At 39.9% G+C, this 16,297-nt stretch overlaps 1 protein-coding gene across 2 annotated transcripts in view; it reads right to left on the bottom strand.

The window, feature by feature from the left end:
• LOC126335398 (regulatory-associated protein of mTOR) overlaps nt 1–16,297 on the bottom strand; it is a 275,566-nt gene that overhangs the window by 212,326 nt on the left and 46,943 nt on the right. For both annotated transcript variants that reach the window (XM_049998641.1, XM_049998642.1), the window contains exon 4: nt 11,153–11,299. In XM_049998641.1, coding sequence (XP_049854598.1) covers nt 11,153–11,299 — 147 coding nt within the window. The remainder of the gene's footprint in view (nt 1–11,152; nt 11,300–16,297) is intronic.

Here is a 16,297-nt window from a genome sequence, read left to right as displayed (position 1 = left end):
GAAATGGTTGTATGATAAATTTATTAAAACAACTATGTGCAACCATAATTTTTCAATCATTTTTATAAGCTATAAATCTTTGCCTCCAAAAAATAATGACAATAAAATAACCTACAAAATCACATTTTCATAAATAGCATATGGTACATTTCCCAAGCTCTCCTTCAAGATGAATACAGGAGATTGATACACAAAACTGTGGAAAAATAAGACTTGCTTTAAGTGGATTTATATATGGCACTTCCCAATGAAGGCTTTACAAGACTTTCAAACATTGTCATTACCCTGCCCTCAAATATGCAGTTTATTCATCTGTATTAAAAAAGTTAAAAGGAAAATAAAACTCTGGGTAATTATTGCTTTTTCGCTACGGCCTAATGGCCTTTGAAGGCCATTCTGTTTCTGAGAGCAAACAATATTAGAAAGAGAATGAATATTTGTTACTGTCAGTAATTCTACAAAACTAATGCATGCTTACACAAACAAATACAGGAAGTGTGCAAGGCCTAGCTGAACTGTGGAGGTAGGGGGTGGACTGGGACTAGCTGAATTCTGGAAGCAGCTAGTGTGTAATGGAACAGTATTAATTTTAGATTCATGAAGTGTGTTGTTAATGTTTGAAATGATTTAGTAACGATTATTTAATGTTGATAATGGGGAGGAAATGTTATCAAACCATTGTAAAAGTATACTGTTATTAGTAACTGCCCTTCGATTTCAATGTAATATATTTAATGACTTAAAAAATTGTATTTGTAAAGTCTGATCTCTTCCTGTGGATGCTATATTTTATTAATCCAAAATTGGTAACATTCTGCCAAAGACATGAAGCCACTAGGCCTGTGGATTGTCAAGCTTTCCCTTAATGTTCTGTTTTGTGAATGCCTTTTCTACAAGGGATAATGTGTAGGAGGCTGCCCCACTGAACAGCATTGAGATGGTTTTGACAGGTGTGACTTGCCATTTCAGTTCTGTGAATGACTATAATGTGGAACAAAGTACACCATAGACAAAGTGGACCCTGGGAAGGAGCCCTTTGGCAGTGGTTGAGTGAGGGCAGATATTGGTACACTCATCAAGATATTAAGTATTTGGTGTTAACATTGGCACAATTCAAGGGCAAAGGCAATAATTAGCACTTGTGCAATAATAAGTCATCTCACATCAATTGTAGTCATGGATGCAAGGCTTTTCCAGGCCAAAATATGATGCTATCTTACTTCATGGATGCTTATCAAAAGTAGCCATCATGGCATTTTTTTTTCTTTCTACTTAATAAGAGACATAAAGAATGTGCTAAAATATTATTTGCACCATATGCTCAAATGAACTGCTTCTGACAAGGAAGCCACAGACAATTTTTATTTCCTTATTCATGTACAGGAAGTTCCAAGTGTGAAACTTCCTGGCAGATTAAAACTGTGTGCCGGACCGAGACTCAAACTCGGAACCTTTGCCTTTCGCGGGCAAGTGCTCTACCACCTCAGCTACCCAAGCACGACTCAAGCCCCTTCCTCACAGCCTTACTCCTGCCAGTACTTGATGGGGCATGAGTTGTGCTTGGGTAGCTCAGTCCTCACAGCCTTACTTCTGCCAGTACCTCGTGACAGGGCGTGAGTCATGCTTGGGTAGCTCAGTTGGTAGAGCACAAGCTCACGAAAGGCAAAGGTCCCAAGTTCGAGTCTCGGTCCGGCACACAGTTTTAATCTGCCAGGAAGTTTCATGTCAGTGCACACTCTGCTGCAAAGTGAAAAGCTCATTCTAGTTACAAATGTGTTAACAAAATCTGTAATAAAAAGTGCTTTTGTTCAATATTTTGATAGTTAATATTACAAGCTTACCATCTTATTTCAAGTACCTAGCATTAATTTGCCTAAATTCCATCTTAAAATTACCATTAACTGTGTCAAAAATTGACAACAGTGAATGCCATGGCTGTTTAGTCAGGACACACAACTTTGATGGATTACACTTTTACAGCACTTGATTAAACATCATTTGTTTAAATTCATTTACCAAAAATTTCAAGATTAAAGTAACTTCAGTCTCCTGACAAGTACTAACTTCATTTTGTCTTTGCAAAGTTCGTAAAGTAATGTTTGAAAAGGAAGTCATTTGTGAACTTGTCAGTTTCATTCTGGTACAGAAAGCTGTAATCACATCTCTGGAACTTAAATTCATCATTTTCTCTAAGTTGAGTACTTTCAATATTTGTCCCTTCACAATGCAGCAACCTGTATTAGCAAACAGAATTCTGATTTTTAGTAGAAACATTCACAAGGTGAGTTGGTTCTGAAAACATCAATCACACAATCATAATTACAGATAATAATGAAGTGAAATATATACTTTGTTTCTGGATATGGTGACACCCTACTTTGCACCCTAAATGCTCTGGAAGAACTAAGATAACCAAATTAATATTCGAACAGGTAGAAAAGAAGCAGTTAACATTAGTGAGAGTATTCAGTTCACTTTAAAACAGTGTTTAAAGTGTTATTACTGTTTTTGGTAATGAGTCTGAAATTATACTTTACAACAGACAGCCAACATTCCAGCAATACAGGCATCTTAACAAGTGTGACCAGGCACACACAATAAAATCCTATTAGAGAACATTATAAGCACGAATACAATGGAGGATGTAGAGTCTTTATAAATGGACAGGAGATGGACAGCAACTAGCAGAACTTTGGGGGCAGGATTTGGGTAAGAATTACATGAACTTACGTGCAGATATAGATTTAAGTATAGCACAGATTTAAATGTCAGGAAGTCGTTTCTGAAAATATTTGTATGGAGTGTAGCCATGTATGGAAGTGAAACATGGACGATAAATAGTTTAGACAAGAAGAGAATAGAAGCTTTAGAAATGTGGTGCTACAGAAGAATGCTGAAGATTAGATGGGTAGATCACATAAATAATGAGGAGGTATTTAATAGGATTGAGGAGAAGAGAAATTTGTGGCCCAACTTGACTAGATGAAGGGATTGATTGGTAGGGCATATTCTGAGGCATCAAGGGATCACCAATTTAGTATTGGAGGGCAGCGTGGAGGGTAAAAATTGCAGAGGGAGACCAAGAGATGAATACACTAAGCAGATTCAGAAGGATATAAGTTGCAGTAGGTACTGGGAGATGAAGCTTGCACAGGATAGAGTAGCATGGAGAGCTGCATCAAACCAGTCTCTGGACTGAAGATCACAACAACAACAGGTGCAGGTTGGACAGGTACTAGCTGTACTTTGGAGGCAGGAGGTTGGTAGGGACTAGCCAAACTTTGAGCAGAGAATGGGCCGGGGCTAGCTGACTTTGGAAGCAGAGTGTGGACAATGACAAGGTGAACTTCGCAGGCAGAGTGTTATCTCATAACAACAATTCTGCAGAGGTTGCACTCATATTTGCTCTTCGGATTTTAACTTATTCCAAGATATTGTTCTCGTTTGCTGGTGACAACTTAACAACGCATTAACTGTTTTTCCATGCGTGCATCATGTTACAAGTGCAAGATATATAGTGAACAGTAGGATGCAGGCAGGGGAGCCAACCACTCTGAATAATTTGTCAGTAGCACCATTTATAGTGCTCTTCAGCTCCTGAGCACTGACAAAAACAATATGGATTAATCCACCGGTGAGGTCAACTTAGCTGACAATCGAGAGATGCGTGTCAAGAAACCACCTATGAAACAGCAACATGGGGAGGAACAACAGCTGCTCATCAGGGCTGATAAATTTGCCCCAGTGAAAGATGGTCCTGAGGCAACTTCAACAAGCAGTGAACTCATCGATAGTTACAAGCATTACTGAAAATCAACAAAATCACCAGCAGAAGGTAGGTAGCATTGCTGAAAATATCTGTGAACAGTACACAGTTAGACTGTGGACATTAAAAGTGTACATAAAGAGAGCATTGGGAGATAACACCCAAAGGCTATAATTATGTTTGGTTTGTGGGGCGCTCAACTGTGCGGTTATCGCGCCCGTACAAATTCCCAACCTTTGTTCAGTCTAATCTCACCACTTTCATGAATGATGATGATGAAATGGTGAGGACAGCACAAACACCCAGTCATCTCGAGACAGGTGAAAATCCCTGACCCCACCAGGAATTGAACCTGGGACCCCGTGCTCAGGAAGCGAGAATGGGACCATGAGACCACGAGCTGCGAACCCCAGAGGCTATAGGTCACAGTGCTCAAATTGCCTATCACATGGTTACCCTAGGGTTATTCCATTGTTACAACTGTTAATACTTTGAAGTATTAACAGGAAAATAAAAAACTGGTAGACTGAATATGATCAATTCACAGTGAAGGTTCAATTACGCGAGCTTCAAGCTTTGTTAATTTGCCACCAAACAAAGGAACAGGAAGTGTTACAGATGTAACAAAACCTTCACTTTTCATAGAATTACGCCCACAGTAAACAATGTAATAGTACGGAAAAAAAATCCTGATGTCTACTGCTCAAGAGGGCATCTGTCCAGTTCTAGAGTGTAACCAGTGTACGTCCAGCAAAGGAAAATTTACCAGTGCATGGCAATAAAAGACATAGCACATTGGCAGGCAGCTACACAACTAAATTTTGGAACATATGCAGACTTATGTCACAGGGAACTTGGCACCTTCCCCACCATTTGTATGCTCTCACTCTCATGCAGCTTGTTACCCGATGCAACGCACACCATGAAACCACTAAATGAAAAGAACAATAAATGTAATGTCACTTTACAGGTCAAAAAGAGAGACAGTAACAAAACAACAACTCAATACACTGTTTAATTTGGCAGCACACCCAAGGATAATATTACATGATTTTAATTTTCATCACCTTGCTTGGGGTTCAGACCAAGGAAATAACATCGGCAAAATGATAGAGGAGATTGCAGACTAGAATAAGTTGATCATTTTAAATGGAGTTTTACTGATGTGGGTAACTGCACCAAACCAAGGATTCAGTGCTACAGATAAATTTTTGGTGTTAACATGTTTAACATTAGACTTCATACAGGAGGTAGCTGCAGAATCCCTTGGATCTCATCATCTACCCACCATTCTCAGATGTCATACAGGTGTGATTCATGATGTCATATGGCCAACGTACAAATGGAAAAATTGGAAAGCTTCTGTAACAATCTTAAACAAGGGTTTACCCAGCTTAACACTTTGGCAACAAATTAAGCATGTACATAGAAGCTCGAACAACAACAGTATGACAATTCTTCCATATAAATTAGTGGATGACTTCTTGAAACATTTGGCACCAGACTCTAGTTGAGCAGTGCACTGATGAGGAAGATGAGGAGGAAATCCATTTCCTGACTGACTGCTTTAGTAGTAGTAGTAGTAGTAGTAGTAGTAGTAGTTTTATTCATCCGTAGATCTCTTTTTACAAGGATATAGGACATGTCAAAGTATTTACAAGCTTAGATCAATTTACAATAAGCTAATTCGTATACACTGTTGTGAAACTCAATGGTGCTCCATTATTTAGGGGAAGTAATGCCCCAGTGATGGACAATATACATTATCGCATGCTCTCTTCCTTGATACAAAAAGGAAGGAACCACCATTGTAGTATTTTTAATAATATTTGGAACAAAAAAGTTGATATCCTTGAATGGAAGATGTCACGAGTAGTAGTGGAAGAACAACGCAGTAAACTAACAAATGAAGCAACCTCATACAGGCCCATAACATTCCTGAGCTGTGTTCAGGAACTGCTCGAAAGGATGCTGTGTTAGCAACCAACATCCACATATGTATCAGCCTCAACAGATGTGCTGTAACTGACATAAACAATGCTCATAATAATGTCACCTTCTCAATGCTGGCTGTCAAAGTGTGGAGGCAGAATATTCTCAGTAGCTTCATAAGCAAACTTATCCTCTTACTTTCCCAGTGATCACTGGTAGAAAAAAAAAAAAGGAAATGACACTGCGGGGCCGAGAATGACAGTTGCAGGGCTACCCCAAGGATCAATTCTCTCTCCTCTGCTTTTAAATATATTAACATTTGAATGACAAAATAGTTTGCCACAAAATGCAACAATTTTATAGTACACTGATGACCTGTGTATATATTAGCAAGTGACACATAAGATGGATCAAGTGATGTCTAGTCTACACATGTACATGGCAAAGAATGTTTCAATATATCACCAAGCAAGTCTTCAGTTCTATTCTTCACCAGGCACAGGATTCCTTCCACACAGATGCTGAAGCATTGGCCATAAGAAATACCAGTGAAGACAGTAATCAAATACCTCGGACTCCACATCGATCACAAAATATGTCAGTGAAACCCGCATATTATAGAGGCTGTCACAAACTGTGAAAAGCTCACAATATATTGCGAGCTATCACGGGTGTAAGCTGGGGAGTGGGCATGTGCATTGGAGTAAGACTGTATTGTGCTGTGGTACATCCATACATGGATTATCATGACACTCTGCTTCCCCACAGATTGACTACATGTCAATTTTTTCTCTTCTGGGGCCCAGCTCCCTGACTTGTGGGTCGAGTAACCAACATCAACTAGAGTAACGATGTTTGTGCTTATAGGATGGTTTCACAGCATTGTCACGCCTGTGCAGATACAAAAATGCCACAATATATTTCTTCTGTAATGTTATGTTTATTATTAAATGTTAAAGACTTGTAACATGATGATGGCTGTGCGAGTCCTGCTCAGTTGCAAAGAAAAAAAACTTTGAAGGCAGACTTGAAAAGGGATGAGCTGAACTTTGGAGGCGCGAGGTGGACAGGGACTAGCTGAATTTCAGAAGCAGCTGGAGGACAGGGATTAACAGAAATTTGGAGGCAGATGTAAAACTGGATCTCATTGTGATTTAGAGAAAGGCGGGGGGCAGGAAGGAGCAGACATCTTGATGTAGGTTAATCACAAATGACACTGAAGCCAGGCTGTTTCTGGGCCCAAGGTTTATAATACTGAGTGTTGTTGTTGTTGTTGTTGTTGTTGTTGTTGTTGTTGTTGTTGTGGTCTTCAGTGCAGAGACTGGGTTGATGCAGCTCGCCATGCTACTCTATCCTGTGCAAGCTTCTTCATCACCAAGTGCCTACTGCAACTTACATCCTTCTGAATCTGCTTAGTGCTTTCATCTCTTGGTCTCCTTCTACGATTTTTACCCTCCACGCTGCCCTCCAACCCTAAATTCGTGACCCCTTGATGCCTCAGAACATGTCCTATCAACCGATCCCTTCTTCTAATCAAGTTGTGTCACAATGTTCTCTTCTCTCCAATTCTATTCAATACCACCTCATTAATTATGTGGTCTACCCATCTAATCTTCAGCATTCCTCTGTAGCACCACATTTTGAAAGCTTCTATTCTCTTCTTGTCTAAACTATTTATTGTCCATGTTTCACTTCCATTCAGTGTTACACTCCATACAAATACTTTTAGAAAAAGACTTCCTCACACTTAAATCTACACTCGATGTTAACAAATTTCTCTTCTTCAGAAAAGCTTTTCTTGCCTTTGCCAGTATACATTTTACATCTTCCCTATTTTGACCACCATTAGTTATTCTGCTCCCCAAATATCAAAACTCATCTACTACATTAAGTTTTTCATTTCCTACTCTAATTCACACACCATCACCTGATTTAATTCAACTACATTCCATTATCCTCATTTTGCTTTTGTTGATGTTCATCTTATATCTTCCTTTCAAGACACTGTCCATTCTGTTCAACTGCTCTCCCAGGTCCTTTGCTGTCTCTAACAGAATTACAATGTCATCGGCAAACCTCACATGTTTTATTTATTCTCCATGGTTTTTAATTCCTACTTGAGATTTTTCTATTGTTTCCATTACTGCTTGCGCAATATACAGATTGAATAACATTGGGGAGAGGCTACAACCTTGCCTCACTCCCTTCCCAACCACTGCTTTCCTTTCGTGCCCCTCGACTCTTGTAACTGCCATCAGGTTTCTGAACAAATTGTAAATCACCTTTCGCTCCCTGTATTTTACCCCTGCCACCTTCAGAATTTGAAAGAAAGTATTCCAGTCAACATTTTTAGTAGTTTTCTCTAAGTCTACAAATGCTAGAAACGTAGGTTTGCCTTTCTTTAATCTATCTTTTAAGATAAGGTGTACAGTCAGTATTGCCTCACATGTTCCAACATTTCTACGGAATCCAATCTGATCTTCCCCGAGGTCGGCTTCCTCCAGTTTTTCCATTCGTCTGTAAAGAATTCATGTTAGTATTTTGCAGCCATGACTTATTAAACTGACAGTTTGGTAATATTCACGCCTGTCAACAGCTGCTTTCTTTGGTATTGGAATTATTATATTCTTCTTGAAGTCTGAGGGTATTTCACCTGTCTCATACATCTTGCTCACCAGACCGAAGAGTTTTGTTTTGGCTGGCTCTCCCGATGCTATCAGAAGCTCTAAAGGAATGTTGTCTACTCCCATGGCCTTGTTTCGACTTAGGTCTTTCAGAGCCCTGTCAAACTCTTCACGCAACATCATATCTCCCATTTCATCTCCATCTACATCCTCTTCCATTTTCATAATATTGCCCTTAACTGCATTGCCCCTGTATAAACCCTCTATATACTCTTTCTACTTTCCCTTATTTGCTTATAACTGGTTTTCTGTCTGAGCTCTTGATATTCATACAGGTGGTTCTCTTTTCTCCAAAGGTCTCTCTCTAATTTTTCTACAGGCAGAATCTATCTTAGCCCTAGTGAGATATGCCTTTACATCCTTACATTTGTCCTCTAGCCATCCCTGCTTAGCCATTTTTCACTTCCTGTCGATCTCATTTTTGAGACATTTGTACTCCTTTTTGCCTGTTTCATTTACTCCATTTTTATATTTTCTCCTTTCATCAATTAAATTTAATATTTCGTCTGTTACCCATGGAATTCTACTAGCCCTCTTCTTTTCACCTACTTGACCCTCTGCAGCCTTCACTATTTCATCTCTCAAAGCTACCCATTCTTCTTCAACTGTATTTCTTTCCCCCATTCCTGTCAATTGTTCCCTAACGCTCTCTCTGAAACTATATACAACCTCTGGTTCTTTCAGTTGATACAGAACCCATCTCCTTAAATTCCCACCTTCTAGCAGTTTCTTCAGTTTTAATCTACAGCTCATAACCAACAGATTGTGGTCAGAGTCCACATCTGCCTCTGGAAATGTCTTACAATTTAAAACTTGGTTCCTAAATCTCTGCCTTAGCATTATGTAATCTATCTCAAACCTTCCAGTGTCTCCAGGCCTCTTCCATGTATATAACATTCTTTCATGATTCTGAAACCACGAGTTAGCTATGATTTAGTTATGCTCTGTGCAAAATTCTACCAGCCGGCTTCCTCTTTCATTCCTTACCCCCATTCCTTATTCACCCACTACTTTTCCTTCTCTTCCTTTTTCTACTATAGAATTCCAGTCCCCCATAACTATTAAATTTCCATCTCACTTCAGTATCTGAATAATTTCTTTTATCTCATCTTCCATCTCTTCGCCATCTGCGGAGCTAGCTGGCAGATAAATTTGTACTATTGTGGTAGGTGTGGGCTTCGTGTCCAGCTTGGCTACAATAATGTTTTCACTATGCTGTTCGTAGTAGCTTACCCATGTTCTTATTTTTTTAATTCATTATTAAACCTACACCTGCATTACCCCTATTTGATTTTGTATTTTATAACCCTGTATCCAAATGACCAGTAGTCTTGTTCCTCCTGCCACCAAACGTCACTAATTCCCACTATATCTAACTTTAACCCATTCAGTTCCCTTTTTAAATTTTCTAACCTATCTGCCTCATTCAGGGATCGGACATTCCATGCTCCGATCCATGAACACCAGTTTTCTTTCTCCTGATTGTGACGTCCTCCTGAGTAGTCCCTGCCCAGAGATCCGAATGGGGGACTATTTTATCTCCAGAATATTTGACCCAAGAGTACACCATCCTCATTTAACCATATAGTAAAGCTGCATGCCTTTGGGAAAAGTTACGGCTGTAGTATCCCCTTGCTTTCAGCCATTCGCAGTACCATCACAGCATGGCCATTTGGGTTAATGCTACAAGGCCAGATCAGTCAATCCTCCAGAATGTTGCCCCTGCAACTATCGAAAAGGCTGCTGCCCCTCTTCAGGAACCACACGTTTGTCTGGCCTCTCAGCAGATACCCCTCCGTTGTGGTTGCACCTGCGGTACGGCTATCTGTATCACTAAGGCATGCAGGCCTCCCCACCAAGGGCAAGGTCCATGATTCATGGTTCCCTCCTACACAATTCAAACTGAGAAATGCTTGGATCAGGGGAGGTGACTCCAGTTGAATCAGGTTATAAAGCCGCAGCTGAAACCAACCACATCAAATAGAACAGCATGCTACGCAATTTGCAGTTGCCATCATGCAGGTGGTTACCTCATGCAGGGTCACAACCACATAAAGCACTATGCAATTGTTACAATGAATTTGGTATAGATGTGACCGATTTCAGAAATGGCTTTGTCTTTGATAGAAGTGGTAATGTGAACTGAGTCTTGAGGAGAAGATGATGAGTGTAGTTACAGAACGACCTTGCACTTCAATCGTCAACTGGTGTTTTATGATTCTAACATTTTTGTGCATCTGGCAACTGTCACAAAAAGTCTGGTTATACCACTCAATACTACCTGAAAGAATGAAATTACATTCTCCAACAACTGCCTTTCATCTTGTCCTGAAATGAGGGGTATTTTCTCCACTATATTTTCCATCCCTTTCAAAGTGGTATTCTGCTGCCTCTTCAACCTATGCAACATCACTGTCTTTTCTTACAAGCCTCAACCATTCACTAGTCTGTATACTTCGTTCACACCAACCACAGCCCCATTGTGTGTCAACCTCTCCCTTCTCATTCCTCCCTTTCCCAGCAGTTTCCCTATAATATGTGGCTTTTTTTATATAATGCAAATCTGGAGAGGAACTGGCTACATGACTAGCCCATGCTGAGTATTTACCTTCACCTCACCACTTTAACTCCCTAAAACTACACTTGCAGCAGTAAGGGCACAGTAATTCTGGGAATGAGACAGAAAGACTGCTTCACTTTATCAGAGAGCAGTACTAGCAACAGTGTTTTTCAGTATACGGAATTAAAAAATAATGTGGAGTCAACTTACCTTGTATTCCTTTTCATGCTGATCAGCAAACTGTTTAAATGAGTCAACTATGATTCCTGCATTTGAGCAATCATAGATGTAAATAGATGGTGCTCCCATCCATGTCTGAAGATCATAAACTGACAGAGGAATGTACTGAGTATAGGTCTGAAAACATAGAAACCTTGTATGAGCTGCATAAAAAGCATATCATAGACTTTGTAAACAGTATTACATATGCAAACTTTTGGAGCCAGTTGCTCCTTCTTCTGCAGCAGAAATGAACGGGAAAGAATAGGAGTGAAGAAAAAGTACTGGTGAGGTTTAGGAAAAGGGACAGAGTTTGGGAAAGTCACCCAGAAATCTGGGTCAGGCTAGACTTACTGGATGGGTGAGAAGGAAAGATAGATTGTTGTGGACTGCACAGGGTGAGATTTGAAAACTTTGGAGCTTAAAGGTGGAAGAAAGGGTAACATGCAAGACAGAGATTACTGCTAAAATATCATGTATGAGTTAACAAGAGTGAAAAGCTAAGTGCATTGTATGTGTCAGAGGTGGAAGAGGGATGACAAAAAATACACAGGTCTGAAAACGAAAGATGTAGAAAACTAAAACTGTGTGAAGAAAGAAATTGTAACTGTGAAGAAATACTGAGACCAAAGAAATTAACATAAATTAAAGCTAGGTGGGTGGCGAGAACCAAAGACACACTGTAGTGCCAGTTCTCACCTGCAGAGTTTTAAGGCACAGGTTTTGGGGGGAAGAATCTAGATTGCATAAGTGGTGAAACAGGCACCAAGGTCATGACTGTCATGTTGTGCTGCATGCTCTGAAACAGAATATTTTGTGTAGCCAGTACACACCCTCTGCCCGTACCTGTTCATTCTAATGGATAATTTGTTGGTAGTCATGCTGACGTAAAAGGCCAAACAATGTTTACATAACAAGTAGTGGCAGGAGGGTGCATAGGGCAAGTCTTGCAGTGAAGACACAGACAGAGGTAGGAGCCATACGGTAGGGAGATGGGTGCAGAAGGAGCATAGGGTCTGACAAGGACACTGTGGAGGTCAGGAGGGTGATAAAAAGCCATTCTAAGTGCGGTGGGCAAAACCTCAGACAGAATGGACCTCATTTAAGGACATGATTTTAGGAAGTCATGGCCTTGTCAGATGATTAATACACTGCAGCAGGATAATGCTGGGTGACAAGTGGTGTACTTGTAAGCTGTTTCTTGGAGGGTTCAGCAGTACCAGCATCGGATGTGATAGCACAGGAAATCCATTTGAGAATGGTGGTGTATTGCTGTAAAGTGTCTGCATCTGAACAATTACATTTGCCTCAAATATCAAGGCTTTATGGGAGGGAATATTTGACATAGAAAGGATGGCAATCGTCAAAATGTAAGTACTGTTGTTGGTTAGTAGGTTTAATGTGGATGGAATCATGCAGCTGGCCTTCTGTGAGGATGAGATCAACATCAAGGAAAGTGGCATGGGATTCAGAACAAGACCATGTGAAATTTAGTTCGGAGAATGCATTTAGAGATTCCAGGAATTTTAACATGTCAGCCTCATCATGAGTCCATATGGCAAAGATGTCATTAACATATAAATCTAACCAGCAGGTGAAGGCTTATGGATCTCAGGAAAGTCCCATCCAAGCGACCCATGAAAAGGTTAGCATAAGGAGGAGCCACCCTGGTTCCCACAGCCATACCCTTGATCTGTCTGTATGTCTGCCCTCAAATGTGGTAGGTATAAAATTGATTACGGTGAGCAGGAATGATGATACAGGCTAAAAATCATGTGGGCACTGACTGAGGAAATGTTCAGCAGCAGACAGACCACGTACATGGGGGATGTTGGTATAGAGAGAGATGGCATTGGTGGTGACAAGCAAGGTGCGTGGTGGATGTGGGACAGGCACGGATTTCAGACAACCAAAATGCTTGGTGACTTTTATAGAGGAGGGAAGTCTTTGTACTATGGGTTACAGGTGTTGATCAACTAAGGCAGATATATGTTCAGTGTGTGTTTTGAATCTAGCAACTATGGGACAGCCAGGATGATATGGTTTGTGGATCTTAGGAAGACGATAAAAGGTGGGGGTGTGTGGTTTGGGTGGGGTAAGAAGGTCTATGGATTGAGGTGTTCGTCCTTGTGAGGGGCCTGATGTTTTAAGGAGGAACTGCAGGTCAGTTTGAATCACAGGGGTTGGATCTTGATGGCAGATGCCGTATGCAGAGGTGTCACACAGCTGGTAGACTTTCATTTACATACTTCTGTCGGTCAAGTACCACAGTGGTAGGTCCCATTTCATCACCCTCCCAATCTCCACAATGTCCTTGTCAGACCCTATGGTCCTCCTGCACCCATCTCTGTGCCCTATGGCTACTGCCCCACTGCAAGGCCTGACCTACGCACCCTCCTACCACCACATGTACCAGCCCTGTAGTGGCAAAACACATACTATCGAAGGGAGATCCACTGTGAAACGACACACGTCATACACCAACTGTTATGTAAAAACATGTTTTACATCAGCATGACTACTATGAAATAATCAGTTAGGATGAACAGGTACTGATAGAGGGTGTATACTGGCAACACACAATATTCTGTTGCAGAGCATGCACTACACCATGACAGTCAGGACCACATGTGCAATCTGGATTCTTCCCCCAGACACCTGTGTCTCAGAAATCCACCGGTGAGAACTGGCACTACAGTGTGTCTTTGGTTCTCGCCACCCACCTAGCTTTAATTTATGTTAATTTCTTTGGTCTCAGTATTTCTTCACAGTTACAATTTCTTTCTTCACACAGTTTTAGTTTTCTACATCTTTTGTTTTCTGACCTGTGTATTTTTTGTCATCCCCCCTCCCACCTCTATCACATACAATGCACTTAGCTTTTCACTCTTATTAAATCATGCATGATGTTTCAGCAGCAATCTCTGTCTCGCATATTACCCTTTCTTCCACCTTTAAGCTCTCAAATTTTCAGATCTCGTCTGGTGCAGTCCACAACGATCTGTCTTTCCTTCTCCTCCCGTCCAGTAAATCTAGCCTGACCCACGGTTCTGGGTGACTTTCCCAAACTCTACCCCTTCTCCTAAACATCACCAGTCCTTTTCCTTCACACCTTTTCCTTCCCCTTCAACCCCTCTGCTAGGAGGAGGAGCCACTGGCTCTTAAAGCTTGCATACATGATACCTTTTATATGTGCGTTTTCCTGCTGCCACTTGGTGTGCAGATTTTTTATCCATCCACTTACATTATGTTTTCAAAAAATTGATTATTTTCATTAGAATACTTTGTAAGTATTTCTACATCCAGATATGTTTTGCATGAATGCCTACATTTAGTTTTCTAGATTTTCAATTTTCTCACTACAAAGTAATAAAATTCTTCTGTTATATATACTTGTATACAAGTAGCTTCACATGCAGTGACCTAACATGCGAGACAGTGAGATAACCCAGAATATGTTTAAAGACCGCCGTCTAGCACACAGTCGAGACTAAGTGCATCTCTAAAGTAGTTTTCCACAATATACCAAGAATACACAAACAGTTAAAAAATACAGATACAAATCACAACCAGGTGTAATACAAATATACACTATGTAATACACAGCACACATGAGTTCACTCCCTCGAGGCAGCTGATAACCACAGATCAATATACATACACACAAATTAAGTTGCCAAAACCTTGATTAGCAATTTCACATCACGATTGAACTCAGATGCCAACGATTGGACCTGCATTCTACTAAAATGCAATTCTCCTGTCGTCATCTGTCATCCTCTTATCATGTGCAAGAACAGTTCTATTTCTTACAATTAATATGGCACTTACCTCATTGACTAGAGGAACATCAAAGAGCATTCATTTTGACAAAGTCCATAAAAAAGTCAATATTCTGTGATATAAAACAAAAGTCAATTTCACAATGCAGGAAAGGCTTGAGGTGCACAGAAATTTCACTACCCAGTCAATTTTTCTTTGTCACTTCTAGAGGGGAATAGAGGAGGTGGAAATATAGAGGAGAAGGAGAAGAAGAAGCAGCAAATTAAAAGAAAATGTAGTGACGACAATAATGGTGGTGGTGGTGGTTGTTGTCATTTTTATTATGATTTCATGGCACCTAATGTGTGGTTATCAACAGCCTTGCTTAACCTGAACATGGGTATTTAGTAACCCACAAAACCTTGGATCTCAATCAATACTAATGTGACAAGGACACCCATACAACAAGATATCCATGCAGCAATGACCGGCTACTGAAGGATTCAAATAACCCATTGAATATTGTATAAATCTACAGCCTGAAGATGACAAAGTATCTGCACCTGAGAAAATCATATTTCTGACCACACAGGAGACATTAACATGAGCACACAGCTCACTTTTGTGATTATCAAGTGTTTCTACTCCTAAAGGTTAAGCCTAAGGAGAGAATTAACCTTCCTGCTACCACCAACCTCAAAACTACCTCATGTTACTGTCCTCCACTGCATTACTTTACATAGTTGAGATATTTATTTTGAGGAACAAGTGATGTTAAGAATGATAAACAATTAAACTGAGTTATAAACAGAACCCAAAAATTATAAAACTATGTCAACTTATGAAGAATAAGTAAATGTGCCTTCCTATTAAACATTTTACACAATAAAGTTATTGATGTAAGCCAACAGTAAACCACAGAGCTAGGTTACTAGTCAACCACTGGCAAAATTCAGATGGACTATGAACTTTGCAAACCATTAAAACCTCTAGTATTTTGAGGAAGAGTCTAGATGACACACAAACTATCAAACTCATACAACAATCATCACATTGTTATTTAAAGAAGATAATTGGTTAGTAGGTTTCGGGATTTGTCTGCCCAATAACTAGCTTACTACAATCCATAAAATAATGATGATGAGCTTAAAACCACAAACAATCTAATCTCAAAATTAAAATAGTAAAAAGAAACACATGTGATTGTGTACATTTTGCGTCACAATTATGACAGTTTATGATACTGTGAGGTCTCACCACATACATGTGTTTATGCATGTGCATACACAAACAAACAGGCTCTCCATGTTTTATAAAACCATTATAATCACAAAGTAAAATGCTTCTTAACTAAATAAAAAAGAGTTTAATAAA

Source organism: Schistocerca gregaria, chromosome 2 (genome assembly GCF_023897955.1).
Source record: "Schistocerca gregaria isolate iqSchGreg1 chromosome 2, iqSchGreg1.2, whole genome shotgun sequence".
In the NCBI taxonomy this organism is placed as follows: domain Eukaryota; kingdom Metazoa; phylum Arthropoda; class Insecta; order Orthoptera; family Acrididae; genus Schistocerca; species Schistocerca gregaria.
The sequence above is the reverse complement of the archived record's forward strand: the minus strand, read 5'-3'. Positions and strand labels throughout refer to the sequence as shown.